A 23,221-nucleotide genomic window follows, 5' to 3' on the forward strand; every position below is an offset into this window, starting at 1 on the left:
TTCCTACGATAACCGATTTTCCCTTTATGACGCTAAAAAAAAAAATGCAAAGCTAACCGATTCTTGCAGTTTCTGGAACAAAGCATTTTGCAGGTTCTGAAAAAATTCCCCCAGAAAAATTTTCATATAACAAAATATTGTTGGAGCCTTGAGTTCAAATTAAAACACAAATCCAACAAACAGGTTGAGATGAAAAAACTGCAACAAAGTCAATCACCATAACTTTTACATTTTATTTTAAATTTTATTGAATGAAAGCAAAAAATGTCGGAAATAGCATCAAATTTTAGAATAAGTTTTGATTTGTTCGAATTGGTCACCTTTGACACGAATTATGGCCTTTAAACGGCCAATACAACCGTCACACTCTGCCCGAATGTTGTCCTGCGGTATTTTGGCCCAATCCCGGCGAAACGCTAGCTTGAGCTTGAGGTCATCGACACTTTGGTATTTCTTAGTGCCAATCTTGCTTTCCAAAATACTACAGACACAATAGTCTAACGGATTGGTATCAGGAGATTTTGGTGGCCATTGTGCGCTGGAAATGAAGTGAGGAATCTCATTTTGTAACCATTATTGGGTGGCGCGTGCTAAGTGCGATAGTGCTGAGACCTGAGACCAAGATCTGAGGCCAAAATGTTTGCGTGCCCAAGGCTTTAATACACCCTCCAGAATATTTTTGTGTTAATATTCGGCATTGTGTGACGGTTTCATTGGCCGTTATTTCGTGCCAAAGGTGACCAATTCGAAAAAATCTAAACTTTTTCTAAAAATAAAATTTAAAAAAAATGTAAAAATTAAAAGTTTTTTATCTCACCCTGTTGTCCCCCACCCATATATGAAAAACACAGCGAAAAATTAAACAAAATTTTATTCTCTTCCCTACATATACATTCATATTCCAACCACTAACACTACACCCTACGACTTCTAATTTCAGATTTACATATACTACAGACCATATGGCCATGACTATTATTACAATCCCGTCGGTTGTTTGTACTTTTGTCGAGATTACTTTTGGGCACATTCCCGCCACAACATCGTGGCAGAAAACTTAAGGGTATCGATTCACTCTCCTCAATAGTTTGCGGTAGACTTTTGCCACGCGTTTCGGGCAAGAAAAGGCTAAACACGCCACCGCCAATTAGTAGGCCACCCATAATGATCAGCGGCAAGACCAGCATCTCTTGACCCATATGGTTAATAATGGGTATCACGATGGGACCAATCATTGCAATGACAGAACTAAAACTCATGCCCAATCCTCTGACCACCGTTGGATAGATTTCAGATGCCAGCAGCGGCAGCACCACAAATGCCGAAGAGATACCCATCTTACCGATGCAGTACAATATTAGCATGATGTTTGCATCCTCACTATACACGGAGGTGGTGACACAGGCTATGCCTCCCAACAGCATGGATATGCACAAAATTGAACGTCGGCCACAGTAGTTCAGACCCGGCCACAGCAATATGTACGTTGGCAGCTCAACTACGCCGGCCAAAAAGAAGTTCCATATCTCATCACCTCCCAGGGCGGGTGCATAATAACTTAAACCCACATAAACACTGGTGTTGGCAAACCAGATCAAGGTGATAATCATTGTCTTGCGAAACATATTCTTCGTTCGAAATAAATCCAAAATTCCATGAGAGGTTGCCGAATCATTGGGACCACGAGCTCTGTGAAATCGTTCCTCAACCAAGTTGACAAAATTTGGTACCACCGTTACACCATTGACACGGGCCATCACTTTCAACACCTTTGCCGCTTTTCGAGGCTGATTGACCGCCATCAGCCAACGAGGCGACTCTGGTAGAACGAAAAAACACGAAAACAGCAAAAGCAGAGGCAGTGAAACAGCCAAAGATAAATATCTCCAATCACGTACAACATACACCACCCCGGCCAGGAGCACCAGTCCACAAGAGTACGCAATATTGGAGACAATTGTGCAAAAAACACGTTTTTCCGGACCAACCATTTCAATTGCTAAAAGAGAAAATAAAACTTAAAGTAATGGGAAGGATATATGCCTCTTCAAATACTTACCCAACACATAAGGGCTTGCCAGTATGGCGGGTACAGTCAGACCAACCACAAATCTTAAGCCCAGCCACACTTCAAAATTCCAAGCAATTGCACTGGCAGCACACGCCACAATTTCCAGAAGCAAATAGGCATAGAATGAAGGACGTCGGCCCCACATGTCTTGTAAGTAACCAAATACATAATTGCCCACCAGGCCTCCAATGCCAAAGACGACCAGCGCCAAAGTCACCAAATAACTTCGATCACACACTAGATTCCACTAAAAGAGAACAAAATCGGAATGGTAAAGGAAAAAGGATATTGTTTTATTTTATTCAATGTCCTTGAAAAGGACATTGGCTTTAAATTTGAATTTCATAACCGAATTTCATCATTACCTCTGTTACAACTGTTGCAGGATACTGAGATCGGTCATAATGCCAACCATATTGGCATGTGGTCATATTAGAACCCTTTGGATTTCCGATGTGCCACACCTTGTCGCGTTGCAATTCCAACGGTGTGCGGTATTCCAGATAACGTACAATGTCCGAATAATTTCTTGCATACATATGGCACTCGGAATAGGCATCATTTTTAATGGGTACACTTAAATTCACCACTAATTCCGTGTAATCCTGGACCCAAGGTTCCAGCTCGGGTGTGCGACACCAATGTTTGGGAGTTGCTGCAATAAATAATTGACTACGTTGGTTTTATTTCAACTTTCTGAAGAGTGCTCACACACAAACGATACTGCAGCTACAGAACATATTAAAGTAATCCTTTCGCACCTACCTATAAGCATGGAAGGCACATGGCAGGGCCGCCGGCAAGAGAACTGCACATATAATAATTTTCTGATACAACCCAAAGGATCCAACCTCGCTAAGTACGTTATCGAAATCCATTTTTTTTCCTGATTTCGCCAGCTCCAAACCTTAACCCAACGCCCAACACAGCAACAAACCAACTAAATTCAATTTGTGATGATTTGAGTTGATTTGGTTACTGGTGAGACACAAATTCAATTTTTTTTTTGCAAATTTGAATTTGTAAAGTCTTCGTTAATTGAAAACAAAGGAAACTGGTCCATGTTACAGACAAACACTCACACACACACCCAGCACAGGCATCTAGCGTTATTGACTTGGACTTGATTTGTTGACAAAAATCGTAAATTGTTCTTATTACATTATGGGGTTCAAGTGTTTAATTAATTGCCTACCACTGATTCTGAAGGTCTTTGCTTCTGTCGACATCACAATGGGACACAAAACAAAACACATGCAACGGCTATTCTAATGGTAATGACCATTGTTCATAACGCTCACAACAAGATGCCGCACATCAGCTCTAGACACCAGCGAGCATCATTTCAATTTGGATTTTTGTTGAATGTAGAAGTGCAGTGGGAAAATCTTTAAAGCTGACAGAAAAAAAAGGATTTCACTATTTGTTGCTGATTTTTTAAATGAGAAAAGGCCAAGAGAGGTGAAAGGAAGAAAAATATCAAATTATGAAGATCATATTTAAAAAAGTAGCGAAGACGAAGTAGAATTTTACTCAATATCCTTTATTGCAACTCACCGAAGTGATAAATTTCGAATGACTGGGATGTGGTTTTTTGTAAATAAATAGTCTGCCAATGGAAAGAAAAAAGATGCTCTGGTTCAAGTCGGTTTTTTTTCAAAGACTAAGTGTAATAAAAAATGCAAGCCATAAGCTAATAAATACACAGAGAAGGATTTCAGATATTACCGATTAAAAATAGATTTGTCTGTCACGATATGGCCCGGTAATGAGTTATTGAACTCAAGATGATGTTGTAATTACACACATGTACCTTGGAATACTTCAGTTTAAAATTTTAGTGAAGTCTCAGAGTGAGATTTTTTATTGCCCAAAATTAGATTTGATTTGCACGTTTATATCTTGACCAAGGTTTATTGAACTATAGGTGATTTAAAACTTCCATGAACTTGTTTTACACAATTAGTTATTTTTTGCCTTAGATATTTATGATTTATTACATTAATTTTTATTTACATAATTAATTAATTACTTAAATAATGGACATAAGATATTTTTTGCGAAAGTGCAATAATTATTGCGAAACCGGCATATGTCTAGAACTTTGAATATATATTTAAAAGCGATTATATGAGATTTATAACAAATATAACAAATTCTCGACTTTTATCTCTGCCAAACTTGTTGAGCATTACAGGCCCCATCAAAATGAATAATGGATATTCGCCCTATTAATTTTATAAGTTCATGTCCCGAAATTAAAAAGTTTTTTTTTGGTCACTAAATATATTTCTTCCTCGGACTCGAGAAATAACCCATTGTTTTGTAATGTAGAATGGCAATGAGCTATGACAGATAAAAGTATTTTAATTGTGAACCTTTGTGGGTAAGACACCAGAAGGGGCTCGCAGATGTATATCATCTTCATAACAGATCTTGCATTAGCAAAAATATTTGAATGTATGAAATTTGAAAAAAGTTGAATGCTTATTTCGCTTTTTTGAGCGTTTTGTGTTTTAAAATCTTGAACCCTATGTGGGGAAGTTACCAGAAGAAACGGTGCGATCTCAACTATCTATATAACAGCTCTTGCTTTGATTAAAATATTGAGATGTATCAAGTCTGATCGGAATCGGATGTTACTTTCGAGTTTTATGAGCTTCATGGATATTGAAAAGCTTGACCCTTTGTGGAGAAGGTATCAGAAGGAGGGGACCAATATATCCCATTTTGACACAAGACCTTGGGTTAATAAAAATATTGTGATGTGTGTAATTTGAAGAGAACCATTTTTTAGAACGGATTTTATGATGGTTTTGGATATTTAAAACTTCGACCTTTTTGTGGGGGAGGTACCAGAAAAAATGGTCCAATATCCACCATCTTTGTACCAGATCTTGTGTTTATGGCAATATTGAGATGTGTCAAGTCTGAATGGAATCGGATGTTGATTTCTTGTTTTATAAGCTTCATAATATTCAAAATTTTGACCCTTGGTGGAGGAGGTACCAGAAGGAGTGAACCGATATATTCCATCTTCACAACAGTTAATGAAAATATTTTGGTGTGTGTAATTTGAAGACAATCGGACACTTACATCAAAGTTTATAAGAGTTATAATTATTCAAAATATTTATCCTTTGTGAGGGAGGTACTGGATGGAGTGGATCGATATTGCTCATCTCCGAACTCGTTCTAAGTTTAATAATAATATAACCATGTAGCAAGTTTGGATCAAATCGGATACTCCCTTCTAGAGTTATCGTGCGCACTAGCCAGACAGAAAGACGAACGGACATCGCTAGATCGACTCCAAATGTCCTGAAACAAATTTGGTCGAAAGAGACCTAGGGTCTATAACTCTTATTTCGATGAGGCACGTTTAGGCCTATCAAATGATATATACCCTGAGGGTATAAAAAGGGGATTAAAATTTCAAGAAATTGGATCATCATTGGTCAGGGATTACAATTTTTTTCTAAGTGTGCCCGATTTCTGCCAATTTTGTGTATGTATTTGTTGTTTTGAAAAATAAAAACAAAATACTTTCAAAATCAATGATTGGAAGAAACTTAAATTGCGGGGCGCGCATTAATAATAGTAACGATATTTACCATGAAATTGAAAGATTGAACATTTAGGATCATATTCAGGGCATAGCCTCAGGGTTGTATTTCTGCAGTTTTATGAAGCTGTTCTGCCTCCTTATTGTGCCATGGATAGAATCATGTGTTGTCGTATTTTTTGAATTTTTGATTGTCGCGTTTTTGTGTTGCGCGATTTTAGAAGCTATCCTTCTAAAGGACCAAACTTAGGCAAAGCTCCTTACAACTGTACATCTGTTTGGCATTTTTAAGGATTTGACCTCAATTGATGTCCTTCGCAACATTTTCCTATTGAATTAACCAAGACATTGTACGTTTCCCTTTTTGATTTTGAGACAATTTTATATTTAAATCAGGGCTAGACAGAGAGCCTCAAAACCTCAAAATTTTTTTGTGATTGTATGTGTTTTGAAATAACAAAATATTGCAAGTGTTTTTTGCCTCTCTTTACAGAGTGAAAAATAATTTGTTTTCTTTTTATTTAAATTTTTCTGTTTTAAAAACAACTGTTGGTAAAAATTAAAATTTTGATTAGACAATTCGGAGATATATTTGCACAATTGTTTTAATTATTATTAATTTTAATATAAAACAAGTAAAAGAGCTGTAAGTTCGGCCTGGCAGAACTTTGAATACCCTCCACCATCTGGAGCGAATTTGTCAATTTTGGAAAAAATAAAATCCGTTAAAATTTCTGTTAAAATCTTAAAAATACCGAATGTTGCCGTTATATTAGAGTCAAAACGACGACGTGGTCCTGCATAGGTAACTTTTGTCATAAACCATTACAATATTCAAATGCGAAACTTGAATAAAAGAAAGGGTGAATAATGTAACTAAAATCATCAAAATACCGATTATCGGGAGGTACCGTTATATGGAGGCTAAACCAAAACGTGGACCTACATGACCCATTTTCAATACCAAAAGTCCTGCAGATATAATATACATTTGAGCAAAATTTTATTAATCTACTTCATTTCGTTCGGAAGCTAGAGCGATTTCCACAGACGGACAGACAGACGAACATCGCTAAATCGAAATAGAATTTTATGCTGATCATTATTATATATACTTCGACGTGTTACAAACGGAATGACAAACTTAATACACCCTACATATTACGGCGGAGGGTATAAAAAATAATATAAATGTCCTTCAAAAATATATAAGTTAACATAATTTTGATGTTATTTGTGTTTAATAACCATCAAAGTTGACCCTTTAAAAAGTAATACCGATTACCGCTGACGTACAGACATATGCAAATAGTCGTAGAATCTTACTTTGATCAAAAACTCATATCCTGTGTTGGGTCCTAAAAGATTATTTCTATGAATCACTAGCAGAATGACAAACATCACAACCTGTTATTTTTGGGAATATCCCAATATTGACCAAGAACGTATATATCATTTCATAGAAATCAATAAATTTGTCGATCAATATGAAATGAATTTATATTCCTAACATGTGAATTCGTATACAAATTCTGTCAAATAGAATTCAATCGAAAAAGATAATCTTAACAGTTGTAAGTTTTACAATTTCGGAAATATTTGTTTCAAATATGTAGTAAGATATATTTATGTGTTCCGATATTTCTTACGGTGTATTTATAAAAATGTCCGCCAGCACCTTTCTCATCGACTGCTCGAACAATTCAAAACAATTTATTTTTTACAATTGTAGTGGTGAGCACACAGATATCCCAAGGGATACTCTTTGCCTAGCCTTGATTTAAATCATTTTTTAGTGCCATTTGATTCCTTTGTAAGGTTTTTGGTACGTTTGTACCATAATTGGTACAGACCGATTTCGACCTATAAACCTCTAATTGCATGCAATCGTGTCTTTTATATTTATCACGCATAACTTGCCTCTATTTCTTATTTCTTTTAATTGATTAATTTAATTTATTTTTAAATCATTTTTTAGTACCATTTGATAACTTTGTAAGGTTTTTGGTAACATTTGTACCATAATTGGTACAGACCGATTTCGATCTTTAAACCCCCAATTGCATGCATGAAAATCATGGAAATAAAGATAAAGATGGAATCAAAACAAAACGGCCGAACGATACGGCAACACTGAGTACAGAGAGAACGATACGGCAACACTGAGTGAATCGTTTGCTGCGGGCTTCGGTACGTGAAAAAAGAGTGAAAATTAGAAAAATATTGTTTATATAAATATATATTGTTTATATAAATAAATATATTTTGGAAGCTTTGGAAAAACGCAAGGGAATGTTTATTTTGTGAAGAGCTTGACGACTGACCCATTTAACGGACTTTAAAAACCTTTAAAACCCTCCCAAAAATATCAGCTGAGAATGAAATTCGATTCATAACAAAGCGCATTCTGACTCCGTGCTTCATGGGCTTAATGGGACTGATTTAAACAATTCCTGGCTATATAGGGCATTGCTGCACATGGAATGGATGGATCTTATCAACTGAAAAACGTTTTTATTTTGTTACTAAAAGAGACTGAGCCGCCTCAATTTCAAAACAAGTGTATCTTGTAGTGTATCTGTCTCATAACTAGACCACTTACAGGCCAGAGTTTTAGAAATAAACATATTTCATGCAAAAGCCCACTTCAACATTGAAATCCGTAAGCAGCAGTGATTTTCTCCCATATCTCTGGACCCGAAAAAGGTATTAGCACCAATTGTAGCATTTTGGAAAGGTAAGAGTGTCAGCTATAATTTGGAAACAAATTTGTTGACCCCCATAATGGGCCCTCTTTTGACTTTTTGGGGGTTTCATAAAAAATCCGGGTCCAAAAAATCGATAATTTGTCTATAATATCCGAACCATGACAACTTACCCTTCATGTGACCACTTGTTGGATAGGTATTTCCATAAGCAAACGATACCCATATTGTCTATATCGGGTAAGTGGATCCGGGTCCAGGCGGGGTCTTGATCCCGGACTTTCGGGTCAAAAATATGGGGTCCCGGGTACGTCCCCCAAGAAAAAATAGTTTCCCGGAATCAGGGTAAAAATACCTACCTCTGGAAAAAATTTCGAAAAAATCGAAGAGTTTTTACTAAACTAGAGTTGTTCCCAAATATTTTTTGGGTGCGAATCTACAGTTGGAAAAAACATTAGTGCAGGATTATTGATTTATATCAAATATCCATGATATCGGATGATCGGATGGCATGTTAAGCTAGCAATCATATCTGTGTCTGAACCATCTTCCCTAACATTCTAGGCTTTATGTTCAGTATGTCGTTTCTACCTCCATTTTGATTAATGTTTTTATTAACTACATGGATCTTATCAATCGAAAAAACATTTTTATTTATCGGTTACCATACTATAGGTACCACTTAAGGCACTTAAGGGCGAGAGTATCATTTCATGCAAAAACCCACTTCCCTAAACATGAACCTTCAAAATCCATGAGTAGCAGTGATTTTTTTCAAATCAAATATCGGTGTAAACTATTTAACCTAACATTGAACTGATTTAAAAACCAAGTACTCGACAAATTCAAGGTGAAATGAATGAAAATACTTCCCATAGTGCCCATGTTGACCTATTCAACTTCGTAAGATAAATGGTGTTACTTACAGAACTTTGAAGGCCTATATCCCACATATTCCAAAAAATTGCAAAGGAAATCAGATATTAAATATTTGTATTTTTATTAATACCCATAAGAAACAAATAAAACTCCATACCAAGTTTTCTATTATCTTTTGTAGATTGGCAAAATGCGAAAGTACCAGCAACTTCTGCTGCTAATAATCTCCTGTATAAGTGTCGGTGTCCTTTTGATGTACAAAACCGAAAATAATCATCTGAAGGATGTATTGGAGGTGATAAATTTCTTTGGCCACCGTTCGGATATTTTGAAAAAAGTTGAAAGCAATGCCACCTATATACGAGACTTTGAGTACCCACTGGCCGTCTGGCAAGCATTTGGCACACATTTCCATGGTTATTCTGCGTATTGGAGGCGAAACGAATTGGTTTCCGGTGGAGATGCTGTGGCAATTGTGGTAGGCCGTAAGGGTGCCGTACTAAATTTCAAATGTTCGCTGAATTTTGGCGGACCCACCAACATACAGGGCAAGTTTCGGTTTCAACGTGTAGACAAAAACGGGGAAGATGATAATTCGGAATTCACCCGATACTATTTCTACTGTAAGGTGACCCGCGACTTTGGCACACCCACATCGGTCGTGTTCAATGAGCCCAGTGCCAGCAACAAGAATGGTTATGCAATGAAATTGAGATTGGTCAAAGTTGCAGACAAAGGAATGCAGAAGCTGGCCGTTCACCATATGACAGTATGTTTAGATTTCTACAACAAGGAGGAGTTCTACAACATGACATCTGTAGAAAAGCAACCTCAGGAATTGCTTGAGTTCTTTATTCATCACTACATTCTGGGAGTGGAGGACTTCATTGTCTATGGTGGCGATGACATACCGTACACATTGCGGCCAATATTAAAACGTTTCAATGTACGGGTACATCTCCTGCCATTTAATTTTCCCTTTTCCTCTGGAAACTCCAGCGAACGAATACACAACATTATAGAAATGGACTGTATATTAAGGAACATTAATCGAGCCAGTCATTCAATTTTATTGAATGCCAACGAGTTTTTCTACCCCAACACACACTTGGACGATGAAAACTCTGTGTTACGTTCTATACGGGACGTCGACAGCGGAGTCACACACTTTGATTTGAAGCCATTTGCTATTTGCAAGGACCAAAGACATAAATATTTAATAGAAAATACATTGTATGATCCTGAGGTGAAGACACATAGCTTGTCGTTGTACAGACCGCAGGACAATACAAATGCCGTGAGTGTGGAGGAGCCTAGACGGCAAGATTTAACCGTGTCTAAAGCTTTTGTTCATCGATATATGAATTGCCTGCACGTGGGCAAGGATGGGCTGCACGATTGGCGAAACTTGCTGCGGGAAGATTTCATGCAACATCTGGAGAGACTGAAGGAAGAAATTAAGCTATTAATTTAGGATGATTTAGTTTCTAATTAATAATAATCGAATTAGTTGTCTTCCGTATGATTTAGAAAAAATTCTCGTTTAATTTTCTTGAATTGTTTTATGTTTTTTCCAACATCTTCAAGATGATTTTATCGTTATACAATTCTAACTATTCCCATTTATCCCTTTTCTTAGAAGTATGTATGTGCTTTGCAAGCTCAAAACGATATTTATACATTTAACTAGACTATTTGAATAAAAAAATCGAATTTATATTGTGCCGATTCAAGAATTCATTTTCACGATGGAAGGAATTTAAATTAAGCATATTAGTATTCGTTTATTGTGTATTCTAGATTTCATATCAAAAACTTGTGTGTAATGGAATTGATTTATCCATGAAATTCCTTATAAACATAATTCGTATTGATAACAGAAGGATAGATTCCGTATTGTGACCTTACCATCAGTCATCTTCTCACTTTAGCCTCTGCATTAGGGATGCATTTTTCAAACCAGCTGAGTCAATAGTTGCAGCTAGGTCGGTTAGTTCGCGTGTGGGGAATGAAGAAACCAATATAAAATTGCGATTGCCATACTGTGGACGCGCTCTGTTGTATTAAAGATAGACATTTTTTCATTTGATATTTGAATATTATTCAAATAAAACTTACGTTTGTATATACTCTTGAATGTCAGCCACTGTATGCGTTAAATTGAACTGGCCAGCTAAACGTGTTCCATCAGCTAATCTTACTTGAATGGTTGTAACCGGTGCTGAACTATCCAATTTAAGTTTTTCTTTGGCTGCGTCATCATTTGACTTTACATCTGAAGTCGATGTAGAAGCAGTAGTATCTTCTGCAGTTACATTGGGAGTGGGACTGGAAAGGTGCCGAACGTAAGATATATTCAAGGCATAGTTAACGAGTTCTTAAATACATACCTTCCCAACGAGTGTCCAGCACCCTTGAATGTTTTAACAGTGGTGGGCTTCTTTTTGTAATCCTCATGCCTGTGATCTTCTACATCAACATTTACCATCCAACCCATTTCCAGTAGTTCATTTGGTATTTCACTAAATTGCAAGTTATATTAGATATGCACCTCAGACATGTCACCATACTGAATACCAACCCTCTCATGACAGTTTCTAAGAATTCCTTATTCTGAGGATCATCATATAAACGTAGCTCTCCATCATCAATAGAAAATCCCTGGCTCCATAACTTCAGTACCACCACTGGTTTTGTTTTTGCCTCACCATCTTTGTTAGCCGGGGTCACAACCGAGTGATCATTATCGGTCATGCCAAGGCGTATACCTTGTCCCCAGCTCACACCTGACGAAGTACTTGGTGCCGGCGAATTCTCCATGTTTGCACTGCTCTCTTGAGCCATGCGGAACATATCTGTTAATTGTTCTCGGAAATTTTTACGTTTTGGTGGTCCCAACACCTGTTGACCTGAGCGATCCGATCCTCCGGCATAAAACGCCTGACCTTCTTCGTCGTCTTGATTGCCTCCCGAACGTTTCGACATATCGCCTAAAGTAGCAAATCTTTGGGAAAACAATGCTAGCATGAAGACATGTTGACCTTCTATGGAATCACAAAAATTAAGTACCTTGGTTTGGCACTTTGCCTTCCGAATGAACCACCGCCTGATGAGGAGCCAGACTTCGATTCGGACATACCGGTGGCTGGAGCTTCGTCGGTTTGACCCCCAGCACTGTCTGAATTATTATCGCCGTCCCCATCACCTTGGTTACCCAAAAAGTTGGACAATGCATCCTGTTCGGTGTCGCGCAAAAAACAAATAAAACACAACCATTGTCCATTTAAACAAAAGAATGACAAACAGATTTGCAAGCACAAACCTCCAATGACCAATTACTGCTGGATAAATAGAATCTGGCTACATTTTCATCGCCACCACTGATTTCAATAAATTGTGCAATTAATTCGTCGTGATCTGCCATTACTTTTTTGTTTCTTAGAGCCGATTTATATTGATTAATTTGTTAATTTGCAAAATTTTCCTTTGTATCGGTCCAAAAATTCCAAAAATTGCAATCTTGCAAAGTTCAATTGAACGATTCACCAATTGAACTGCTATCAAATTGAAAAGCGATCCAAACAATACGAATGATGGAGCAAGCAACAACAACAAGAAATTCATTTGGAAAAGACTACCAAGCCGTTATGATTTCTGAGCGGCGTCGCGCGCTTTTTGGAGACAAGCGGTTAGAATTCGAGAATTCGAGACACAGCAGAAGAAATTGAAAATCGTTTAAAAAAGAAGTGGGAACAAGCGAGTCTCATCCACTCTGATTAGATGGATTGGTCTTCACTTCGAATGGCTCTATTGTGTTAATTAGTGGTCCTGGGGAAAATTATATATGTAACAAGCAGGAGCAAGTTTGTACCCGCTTTCTGGAGAATTGCAACAAAGGAAGTTCGCAGTAAGTTGTTCTAAGTTATTCAAGATTGTTGTCAGAATTTGTTATCTTTCTGAACGTTTTTATATGCCAATTGACTTTGCAAATAGGAACCTATTTTGTGTTAATTATTTATTAAACATTCCGTGGTTGTTGATAGTAGGAAAAATATAGTCCAATAAGAAGCCGAATATGCAAGAACAAAGTAGAATGCGATGCGAGTATTCTTAGATTTTTTCCAAGTTTTTTCAAGAGCTAATCGGTTTCCCGGGTCCGTTCCCAAAAAAAAAAAAATATATATATATAAAGTTTCCCAGAATAGAATCAGAGTAAAAGGAAAAAATCTAAAAAAATTGAAACTAGAGTTAAGTCAAGAGTTCTCTGTCTTAAGGTATATTTCTTCGAAAAGCTGGTCCAAATACCTTAAATCGTGTACTGTTGTACTTGAAATATATGATTTTTAAAAGTGTTAACCGCTTGAAGAGAAGTACCAGGAAGAATCGTCCGAAATAATCCCATATTCAAAATTGATCTACTTCAAATGTTCCGAAACAGATTACGTCCTAACATATACAACATATGTTACTTAGGGATCGTTTATGTATGTGGAAAGAAAATGAAAGTTAAAGAAGTACACTTATTATACAGGGTGATATAAAAAACTGCAACAAAGTCAAACTCCATAATTTCATTTTCTTTTTTTAATTTTATTGAATGAAAGTAGGCAATGTCGGAAATAGCATCAACTTTTAGAATAAGTTTAGATTTGTTTGAATTAGTCACCTTTGGCACGAATTATGTCCCTCAAACGGCCAATGAAACCGTCACACGCTGCCCGAATGTTGCTCTGTGGTAAAGCGCTTGCTTGAGGTGATCGACATTTTGGAATTTTTTAGTGCCAACCTTGCTTTCCCAAAATACTACAGACACAATAGACTAACGGATTGGTATCCGGAGATTTTGGTGGCCATTGTGCGCTGGAAACGAAGCGATTTTGTAATCATTCTTGGCTGGCGCGTGCTGATTGCGATGGTGCTCAGTCCTGGTCTGGGGCCAAAATGTTTGTCCAAGGTCTGCGGCAAAAATGTTTGCGTACCCAAGGCTTTTATACACGCTTCAGAATATTTTCGCGATAATATTCGGCATTTATTCTGATGCCACGATCGATTATGTCGGCCCACACTATTAACATGGCCGGCGCTTGAGTTTTGGGGCTTGATTCTTGTTCTATGAAAATTTGAAACGAAACCTATTTTCTTCATAATTTTTTTTATTTCTATTTTCTTTCTGTTGCGGTGTAAGTTCTTGCACTTTTTGGAATCTCAATGGCTTTACCCCGAGCTCATTTTTTTAATATTTGCCGAATGGAATATTGCGATATGTCCAGCCCACGAACCGTTTTCCGGCCACTGCGACGCGGGTTTCGATCAGGTCGCTTCTTTACTTTTGGAACCATTTCTGCAAAAGTTGCCGTTTTCTTCCGTCCACTTCCTTGACGTCGGGCTACTCTATCAGTATCACGGCAACGAGCGATGGTACGAGACACAAAAGATTTATTCACATTTAAATGCTGGAGTGCTCTAACGATAGCCACTTGGTAGTGGTTTTCCTGCCAAATATAAAGAAATCACACTATCATGCAAGAATTCCATCACAAATAACTTTTTTTCTGGAAAATTCTCACCAAAATGCTTTTATACTGGAATAATTTTAACAGCTGTCAGACTCTGGGCTTTGAAATTGCAGCAGTTTTTTTCATCTCACCCTGTGTGTTAAACAAATTTTTTTTTCAAGAAATAGGAAAGAATCACACATGAAATTTTCTTTTGAAATATATAAATAGACCCTTATGTATTTAAGTCAGACTTAAAAAGTACAAAGTTGTTAAGGGTATAAAGATAAATATAAAACAAATGGCTAGAGAAAAACAACACGTTTCATAGCAAATAGGTATAAACTTTTATTTTTGATAAATACCAAATCTTTATTTTTTGCGCTATAGTATATTATTTTAAACATACAATTTTTTATATAACTCTCAACGTTCTGCACATCATTTCCCTTCTGATTGAAAGCTGAAAAGTTTTCCAAAAATAAAACTAATCTTATTGACATTTTTGTTTTCTTCAACATCTCTTTTTTTTAATTAGTACAAAAATACTATTTCCTAAATACAAAAAAATACACAGTAATAAAAACAAAACCTCAGTATAATAATAATGTAACAAAAATATAATAATAGGTAGGTAATAATAAGAAAAAATAATTTACAATTTCAGTTAATAGTTCTTTGTTTTCTGTTTGTAACCAGTTAGTTCCATTAACCGTTAAGAATTTTTGCAACAAAAGGAGAAGAAATGAACGAATTAATTGTTATCACTTTGCTGTAAGAAATAAAAATAAATTGAAAAGTCAGAAGAATTAGAATTAGGCGGCATCATCATGGTATAATGTGCAGCTAGCTACTGCGGAGCAACAACAAAATACTAAGCATTTGACGTTTACAAACAAATCGAAAAATTTAGTGATGTGTAGAGTAATATGGAGATTTAAAGATAATGTAGTAGGTATTTTTACTCAGGTTTTACTTAAACTATTTCATCGAAACATATGCGTGTGTGGTGTATATAGTATGTGTAGCCCAACATGCCATGAGCCAGCCATCTAATAATGCCAGATAATAGAAAGGAAAATAGTTACTTGCCTGCCACCAGGCATATTAATTTTTATGAACTTGATGATATTTTTTGGTTCGAAAACACCGCTTCCTACACACTGATAAACTGTTGAAGTTCATAGTAGAGAGTGGTTGGTTGTGGTGGTGGTGGTGTTGGTGGTAAGGAGGAGTAGTAGTAGTAGTGATACGCTGTTTAGTTTAGGTGCTGATATTTGATGCATTTCTTAGCGCGATAACAGTTTGCCCTTTAATGTTTTCCAAAGTGAATGATTTGTCATGAGATTTGCATGATTGCTATTGAGACGCAGTCTATTTACCTGCATGTAGTGGTTAACAAGGAATGTCAAGCCAACGCCCAGACCAAAGACCAAAATATGTGACAAATACAAATTGGGCAAGGGGCGGCGTTTGCGCAACAAGAAGTTCAATATGCTGGCCTTGCGTTCCGAATAGGGGGGATAACGTCCACTAGCGAAACAAAAAAGGAGAAAAGTTAAAAGATTTTTGATAACAATGCCTCATTATAGAATACTTACGATGACAACTTTTCACCCAAAGCCTTCAGGTTCTTGCCCAGACACGATTTCTTGTGGACAAAGGTATCAAAAGTATATTGACCATGATAGCTGCCCATACCACTGAATCCAACACCACCGAAGGGCAATGTGTCAACTAAAGAAACATAATTAAAAATACATTGTTTTATTATGCTAAAGCAGCAAAGTTAATAACATATTGTAACAGAGCTAAACCAAGAACAGTATATTTTTTATAAGACATTTTTAAAAGAAGTAAAAAAAAACACTTCGTTGCATAAAACAGATTTCGTTTTCCCAAAAAGTCCAAAAAGTATTGTAAATTGAAGTTCAATACTTTTTTGAAAGGATTAATTTGTTATTATCGTATGTTTTAAAACAAATAATGATGAGGATATTTAGGGGGAAAACAGTATTAATTACTTGCTGAATTGATTCTTAATTTAGCTCTGTTCTAAATTCAAATAGATTTAACACAAGAATTTGAAGGAACGGAACGGATAACCAGTTTTGCAATAGCTAATAAAAATTGTTTTAAATTTCTTTAAATAGTTTCCCAAAGCAAAGGGGTAATATAGAATACAAATATATTATAGATCAAGAGTTCAACATTCCGTTCATTCTAAGATTTCGTAATTACAATAAAGTTGACTGTAGAAAGCTAATGAAATTAGAAGAACGACCATTTTTATGAGCACTGCTATCATTGAAAGATGTAGCTAATATGTCTCAATGATAACGGTGTGTCCAACACAAAACGGTCGGTTTCTAGCATCATTGGCATTTAGACAAACAGCACTAGTTAAAATAAAAGAAAAATTAAGTATTATATTTAAAATAGTTAAAATAAAAGAAAATTAAGTATTATTGGTTTAATTTTCATAACTAAAATAAAATATAATTGGGAAGAAATTAGTAAAAGCTAGATTAGCTGTTGTTTTAAAAAGCTTGAAAGGGGGTAAGGATGTATTCAGACTATTAATGTTAATATAATATTTATTTCAAATACAAAGGTATATTAATTTTTATGAGAGTAGCTAAGATGCTATGAAGTAAATTTAGAATATTTTTAATTATATATTTAAGTTATAGTCAATATAATAATGTTCATATATACAAATGGAGTAGCTATGATGTAAAGTGGTTTCTTTGTAATTGTATTTCAATTGACCAATAATCAGGCTTTGATTACAAAGAAAACAATTTGACAAAACTAGGCATATACGTATTGCCATGGTAAAATCAAGAAGGTAAAGTCATGCAATCATATATTGGCAATTTTTATAACCTCCACGTTGGAAAAGAGGGTATATTAACTTTGTCATTCCGTTTTTAACATCCCTAAATATTTGTCGTAGACCCCACAAAATAAAATTCTAAGTCGATTTAACGAAGTCCGTCCGTCTGTTGGTCTGTCCGTTTATTGAAATCACAATACAGCTCACATTATTTGGCGTAGATCGTCAAAAGTTTAGCAGAACAATTTGCATTGTGTCTAGGATGGTTGGTATTGAAAATGAGATATATCGGTCCATGTTTTGGTTTAGTTCCCATATATCTATACCTCCCAATATTCGGTATTTTAATGATTTTCGCCACATTTTTTCACGAATTTGTCTAAAAATTGGTATTAGTATGTCATAATGGGTTCTAGCTCGTGTTGCGAAACATTGTATCTATAGTTCCATGTTTTTGTACAGTCCCCATATAACGGTACACGCCGATATTCGATATTTTGATGATTTTTGCCACATTTTTTGGACGGATTTGTTCAAAAATTGGTCTTTGTTGGTCATAATGGGTTCTAGCTTCGGTGGCGAAACATTGTATGTATAGGTCCACGTTTTGGTATAGCCCCCACATAACGGTACCTCCCGATATTCAGTATTTTGAGGATTTTGTCACATTTTTTCGAGGATTTGTCTTAAAATTGGTATTTGTGGGTTATAATGGGTTCTAATGTTTCCTTTACCCCAAGGTGGAGGATATTAAAAGTTCGGTCCAGCCGCACTTAATGTTTCTTTTACTTTTTTTCTTATTTAAAGTGACTTTACCTTCTTAATTTTACCATGCGTATAATAAACGATGCTAGAATCTCTTGAAAACGTTAACTGACTCATGTCGCAGCATCAATTTTTAATCCTGGAACAACCAATTTCTTTTTATTTTATATCATGGACTATATACGGTCGTCCAGAAAGCCCATTTCTCAAATGACAAGATAGTGATTTTAAACTTAGATAGAGACAAATCACAGTAGTGTGGAGGCTACTAAGTTTATTGCCCGACCTTATGTAGGTCTTGATTTCTATCTTCAAAAATTGATTCACAATAGCATGATACGTACGCTGCTTAATTTAAAAAATATACATATACATTTGAGTGTGTAAGCTCTACTGAAATTAAATTGATTTTTCAAAATGAAATATGTGCATACCTGAGAAATGACTCAAAATGTCGTTACTGCAAAAACCACCACTGCTGGTATTGGTTTTAAACAATTCAATGGTTTTCTTTGAATTGCTCAGAACGTATAAAGCCAAAGGTTTTTCTCTATATATGTTTTGTATGGTATATAGTATATGTAAAGTAGGTTGGTTGTTAGTTTTGCAAAAGAAAAATGAAATTAAAAAGAGTCATTAAAAAATTTATAACCTCAAACCCCTTATGAAAACAATTGATTGTTGGATGAGTCGCATGAAAATGTTAGAGCAAAGGTGTTAACAGCTTTTGCACGTTTTGTTAGGAAACTCTTATTCTATTTCACTATTAATAATTGTTTAAATAAAACCATGCATAGAACATTCATTCTTAGGGTTACTCGTTTCATATACCTGAACAGTGCATTATAACATCGTTACTGCAAAATCCACCACTAGTTGTCTTATCTTTAAACAGCTGTACAACTGTGTCCGATTCGGAGAACACATAAATCGCTAAGGGCTTTTCCCTGGTTGAGTGTTAAAAATCATATATAGAACATAAAGTAATGCAGGCATTTAAATGGGAATTTATACAAATATAGATTACAATAGGTGAACAATAGGTGTGTAACAGATATATAGGGGAGGATGTGATTCAAGGCCGCCACCATTACAATTAGCATACAGAAATAGAGAATACCTTCACCACAAAAAATAAACATAAATCAACTACCTATCGAAATTGTAACCAACACCAAATCTATCCTAGAGACAACTCTATTCTACAGGTTCTTGCTGGGTGCAAACTGATTCCTTCGTTTTGTTGGAGGTCTTTGGTTTTATTCTAGTTTCTTACCGGCATAATGCATGATTGTGTCGTTAAGTAACATGCCTCCTGCTCGTGTACTGTGTATGAATAAATTTTGTATTTCTGGTTCCGTTGTGAAGACATACATCGCCAGTGGGCTTTCTCTAATTGTTTTGATGTGTTACATTGTGTAGTTGGTGGACATGACACAAAACCAAACGATGAGAGAGAGGTGTTTGTTTTTTTTTTAAATTTTTATTTTTGGTTGGAGACAATCGACATGTTTGACAAATGAGACAAGAAGACAAAATAATATGAGTGTGACGATGACAAATTGACAACATTATTTTATGACAGCCTTGCTCAAAATATATGTATTAGTAGTTGTAAGAGACTCTCTCGGCCTGTGAAATCAATGGCTAATGATAATCGAGGGAGAATACGTGAGCTTTGTTTATACTTTTTCGTTCTCATAGCTGTTTTATGAATTATTTGTGATTTCTCTTCAATGTTCAAGAAATGTTGTTACTGAAGTATATTTTTTGCATCGCCTAGACGAGCAGAATGAAGACTCCTGGTATTTTGTTATTATCCAAGAAAAAAAGTATTCATGAAAACCATTGGCGCATAACAACTTTTATATGAAATAAGGTTTTTGATTTTTTATTCAAGAAATTTTTCTCGGAGAATCTTAAGCCAAATTGTTTTTAATTTTCCATATAAAAAGTTGTTGTCTTGAAATGTTTTGTTACTTTTCACCTGCTTCAAACTTAATGTAAATTGTAAAAAAAGGTGCAAAAGCCGTCTAAAGTGCAACAAAAACAACGTGGACATTGAATAATGATTTCTTGACTTTCCACATTTAGTAAACGATTAGACGCCAATATTGATGGTTCAAAATGAAAAACTGGAAAATGTGAATGATTAACCATTGAAATTGATGAAATTAAGTGAATTCTATTTCTTTTTTTTTATCAATTTTCGAATATCAAATAAGAGTATTCAAAACGCTTAAACTGTTATAGATTTTTTGAACTAAATCCTCCATATAATTACCCAAATTTAATAAAAAAATAAATCTAAGTCGAATAAAATCACAAAAATCATCTTCTAAGAGACGAGATTTAAATCTGTTTGCCTATATGAAACAAATTTGTGTCCCATCATGGAATAACATTCATATAAACTAAACTATTTCTTACTTTTTTACCTTAAGCCAATAATGACATTCATATCCAATGTTTTTTCTTCCTAAGTTTTGCAAAGGTCTCACCTTGTCGTTTACTTGGAGATAGGTAATAAAATTTCTTCTGATTTATACAACCTTATGCCTTTTCTATAAAGCCCAGAATTTGATAACCTTGTCGTAAAAACGACTCTAGTTCCAATTTCCCAAAAATAGATAAGATTATTTTTTTTTTGTGAAATAAATCCCAATTGATCCTCTATCCTCTTGTTTTGAATACTCTGCAATAAAAACTCTTTGGAAAAACCTCTATCTATACTTCCTATTATCACACAATAGCTGAAAATGACATGGAATTATTTGAAAATGCATTTCATGAATTTGATGGATTTACCCATTTGGTTGTGGAACCATGTTGACCTACCTGGAGTTAATGAATTTGATTGCATCGTAGGCACTTTCAACATTATATATGGGCAAGATTGGACCGAAAATTTCGGATTGCATCACAGGATCTTCTGCTTTAACATCTACAATAATTGTGGGTTCAATATACAGTTCATTGGCGTTATAGCTACCGCCAACGGCAATTTTGCCATGTTTCATGAGACCAAGCAAACGGCTGGAAAGAAAATTTGCAATTAATACTGTATCCCAGCATTATTTTTCTCTTCTGCAACTTACTCAAAATTGGTTTTGTTTATAATACGACTGAGATCAGGACTATCTTTGATATTATCACCATACCATTCCTTAAGGATTTCTTTGGCCTCCTTGATGAATTCTACTTCAATTTCTTTGGAACACAACACGTAATCGGGAGCAATGCAAGTCTGACCACAGTTAATCAATTTGCCCCAGAGAATACGTTTTACGGCTGTCTTTAGCTCAACCGATTTGTCAATATAGCAGGGACTCTTGCCACCCAATTCCAAGGTGCAGGGTGTCAAGTATTTGTTGGCGGCAGCGTGGATGATTTGTCCAACACGCGTGGAACCGGTATAGAAAATGTAATCGAATCTTTGTTTAAGCAGTTCTGTTGTTTCCTGGGGTCCTCCACAGACAATGGGATAACATTCCTTGAAATAGAAAAAAGTAAAAGTAAAGTTGTGGTTGCAACTAAAGCAGGCAGAGGAGACTTACATTATCCAAATACTTTGGCAATGTTTCTTGAATGAATTTGGCACAATTGGCAGCAACTTCACTGGGCTTTATCACAACACAATTACCGGCAGCAATGGCTGAGGCAACGGGCACCAACAACAGCTGCAGGGGATAATTCCAGGCACCAATAACCAAAACTACACCATATGGATCCTTGTAGATCTGTACATCGTCCATGAGATTAACCATCGACTTGGGTGGCAGCTCGGGCTTGACCCAATCATCAATGTTGTACAGAATGTTTTTGACATCATTTTTCAGAAATTCTGTTTCCACAACTAAACTTTCCTGTTTGGGACGTCTCAGATCGGCATCCAAAGCATTAATCATGTCATTTTCATGTTCTTCGTACATGCGCAACAGATTCTCCAATTGCTTCTTTCTGTTGAAATTGAGAAAAGGGATTAATGAAATATCAAATTTATTGAATACATATTTCTTCTAAATATCATAGCAACATTAGATCCAATTTAAAAACTCGATTCGAAACTGCAATGTTTCATGATTTGCAATAATTTACCAATTTATGTTTTATTAATGCAAAATACTGATAGTCATGATGACTCGGTATATAATAAGTACCTAAATTAATTGTCATTGTCAGTGATGGCAGGCAGGCAGGCTACAGACTTTGAACCGTACTTATCATGCGGAATTTAAATTAAAGGTGGAAGAAAAAGGAAAATTGAGTATGGAACTGGTAGTTTGCCACACGGCAAACTAATCTTACCCCTAGTCTACATACAATTTGAAGACATTTTTTTTGTATTTCTATGTCCGTAATAGAGATTTCTTTCTGATTTTGGGATTAAACAGGGGTATTAATTTCAAAAAAAAAAAAAAAAAAGATAAAAGTGACATTCTAACCTTCTGATGCCATTTTTTGGAGTTCGTAATGCATTTTAAGGAAGGTATTAGCTGGCCAACATTAAATTTGATTTTACTTTACTTTCTGTTATATTCAATTTCCATATGGGAAGGTCTGAACACTATGTATGAGATCGATCTATATAAGGTCGAAAAGTAAGTCCATATGATAACTAAGTTTGCGGACAAAGACATAATTGTGACTTTAAATTCGAAAAAAAGCTAAATTGGAATAGTGCAAAAACTACCTTTTTTATACCCCCCACCATTGTATAGACGGTATATTGAGTTTGTCATTTCGTTTGTAACACCCCAAAATATATATTTTAGACCCCACAGAGTATATATGAATTCTTGATCAGCATGTCCGTCCGTTTAGCGATGTCCGTCCGTCTGTGGAAATCACTCTAGTTTCCGAACGGAATGAAGTAGATTGATAAAAATTTACTCAAATGCA

At 35.6% G+C, this 23,221-nt stretch overlaps 4 protein-coding genes across 13 annotated transcripts in view; 1 reads left to right on the forward strand and 3 right to left on the reverse strand.

Moving 5' to 3' along the window:
• Positions 1-853: 853 nt before the first annotated feature.
• LOC101892806 (beta-alanine transporter) lies at positions 854-3,145 on the reverse strand. 2 transcript variants are annotated; one of them, XM_005187335.4, is made up of 4 exons: positions 2,837-3,145; positions 2,437-2,726; positions 2,060-2,318; positions 854-1,999 (listed from the first exon to the last, which is right to left on the reverse strand). In XM_005187335.4, the coding sequence occupies exons 1-4, from the start codon at positions 2,844-2,846 to the stop codon at positions 915-917; spliced, it is 1,644 nt and encodes a 547-aa protein (XP_005187392.1). In that variant the 5' UTR covers positions 2,847-3,145; the 3' UTR covers positions 854-914. The 2 variants fall into 2 exon arrangements, with proteins under 2 accessions (XP_005187392.1, XP_005187391.1); XM_005187334.4 differs by having other exon boundaries at positions 2,437-2,743; positions 2,837-3,144.
• Positions 3,146-7,739: 4,594 nt separating this feature from the next.
• On the forward strand, positions 7,740-10,937 carry LOC101892631 (uncharacterized). 2 transcript variants are annotated; one of them, XM_011295805.3, is made up of 2 exons: positions 7,740-7,826; positions 9,402-10,937. In XM_011295805.3, the coding sequence occupies exon 2, from the start codon at positions 9,411-9,413 to the stop codon at positions 10,692-10,694; it is 1,284 nt and encodes a 427-aa protein (XP_011294107.1). In that variant the 5' UTR covers positions 7,740-7,826; positions 9,402-9,410; the 3' UTR covers positions 10,695-10,937. The 2 variants fall into 2 exon arrangements, with proteins under 2 accessions (XP_011294107.1, XP_011294108.1); XM_011295806.3 differs by lacking the exon at positions 7,740-7,826 and adding an exon at positions 8,324-8,342.
• A 41-nt stretch (positions 10,938-10,978) lies between these two features.
• On the reverse strand, positions 10,979-12,717 carry LOC101892456 (NSFL1 cofactor p47). Its single transcript, XM_005187332.4, has 6 exons — positions 12,543-12,717; positions 12,290-12,456; positions 11,802-12,224; positions 11,611-11,742; positions 11,339-11,548; positions 10,979-11,275 (listed from the first exon to the last, which is right to left on the reverse strand). Exons 1-6 carry the CDS (start codon positions 12,642-12,644, stop codon positions 11,143-11,145), a joined length of 1,167 nt encoding a protein of 388 aa, XP_005187389.1. The 5' UTR covers positions 12,645-12,717; the 3' UTR covers positions 10,979-11,142.
• A 2,491-nt stretch (positions 12,718-15,208) lies between these two features.
• Positions 15,209-23,221, reverse strand: part of LOC101892180 (aldehyde dehydrogenase, dimeric NADP-preferring) — a 30,247-nt gene continuing 22,234 nt past the window's right edge. For 5 of the 8 annotated variants that reach the window (XM_059131161.1, XM_059131163.1, XM_059131164.1 and 2 more), the window contains 7 exons: positions 21,877-22,279; positions 21,418-21,812; positions 21,158-21,355; positions 18,754-18,869; positions 16,317-16,452; positions 16,098-16,248; positions 15,672-16,025 (listed from right to left, as the gene is read on the reverse strand). In XM_059131161.1, coding sequence (XP_058987144.1) covers positions 16,005-16,025; positions 16,098-16,248; positions 16,317-16,452; positions 18,754-18,869; positions 21,158-21,355; positions 21,418-21,812; positions 21,877-22,279 — 1,420 coding nt within the window. In that variant the 3' untranslated portion in view covers positions 15,672-16,004. Of the gene's footprint in view, positions 15,488-15,671; positions 16,026-16,097; positions 16,249-16,316; positions 16,453-18,753; positions 18,870-19,150; positions 19,267-19,595; positions 19,712-21,157; positions 21,356-21,417; positions 21,813-21,876; positions 22,280-23,221 lie in introns of those variants that run through there. The other 3 variants (XM_059131162.1, XM_059131160.1, XM_059131159.1) reach the window with 3 other exon arrangements.

The sequence above is a fragment of the Musca domestica genome, unplaced genomic scaffold (assembly GCF_030504385.1).
Source record: "Musca domestica strain aabys unplaced genomic scaffold, Musca_domestica.polishedcontigs.V.1.1 8, whole genome shotgun sequence".
Lineage (NCBI taxonomy): Eukaryota > Metazoa > Arthropoda > Insecta > Diptera > Muscidae > Musca > Musca domestica.

Bases quoted from the DNA above. Each gene is read 5' to 3' on its own strand.
- LOC101892806 (XM_005187334.4), bottom strand. From the start codon at position 2,949: ATGGATTTCGATAACGTACTTAGCGAGGTTGGATCCTTTGGGTTGTAT. The intron at 2,319-2,436 runs GTAATGATGAAA...GTTCTCTTTTAG, and splicing joins CTGCAACAGTTGTAACAGAG to TGGAATCTAGTGTGTGATCG. The intron at 2,000-2,059 runs GTAAGTATTTGA...TTTCTCTTTTAG, and splicing joins GGCAAGCCCTTATGTGTTGG to CAATTGAAATGGTTGGTCCG.
- LOC101892631 (XM_011295805.3), top strand. From the start codon at position 9,411: ATGCGAAAGTACCAGCAACTTCTGCTGCTAATAATCTCCTGTATAAGT.
- LOC101892456 (XM_005187332.4), bottom strand. From the start codon at position 12,644: ATGGCAGATCACGACGAATTAATTGCACAATTTATTGAAATCAGTGGT. The intron at 12,225-12,289 runs GTACTTAATTTT...GTTTTCCCAAAG, and splicing joins AGGCAAAGTGCCAAACCAAG to ATTTGCTACTTTAGGCGATA. The intron at 11,549-11,610 runs GTATGTATTTAA...GCACCTTTCCAG, and splicing joins GCTGGACACTCGTTGGGAAG to TCCCACTCCCAATGTAACTG.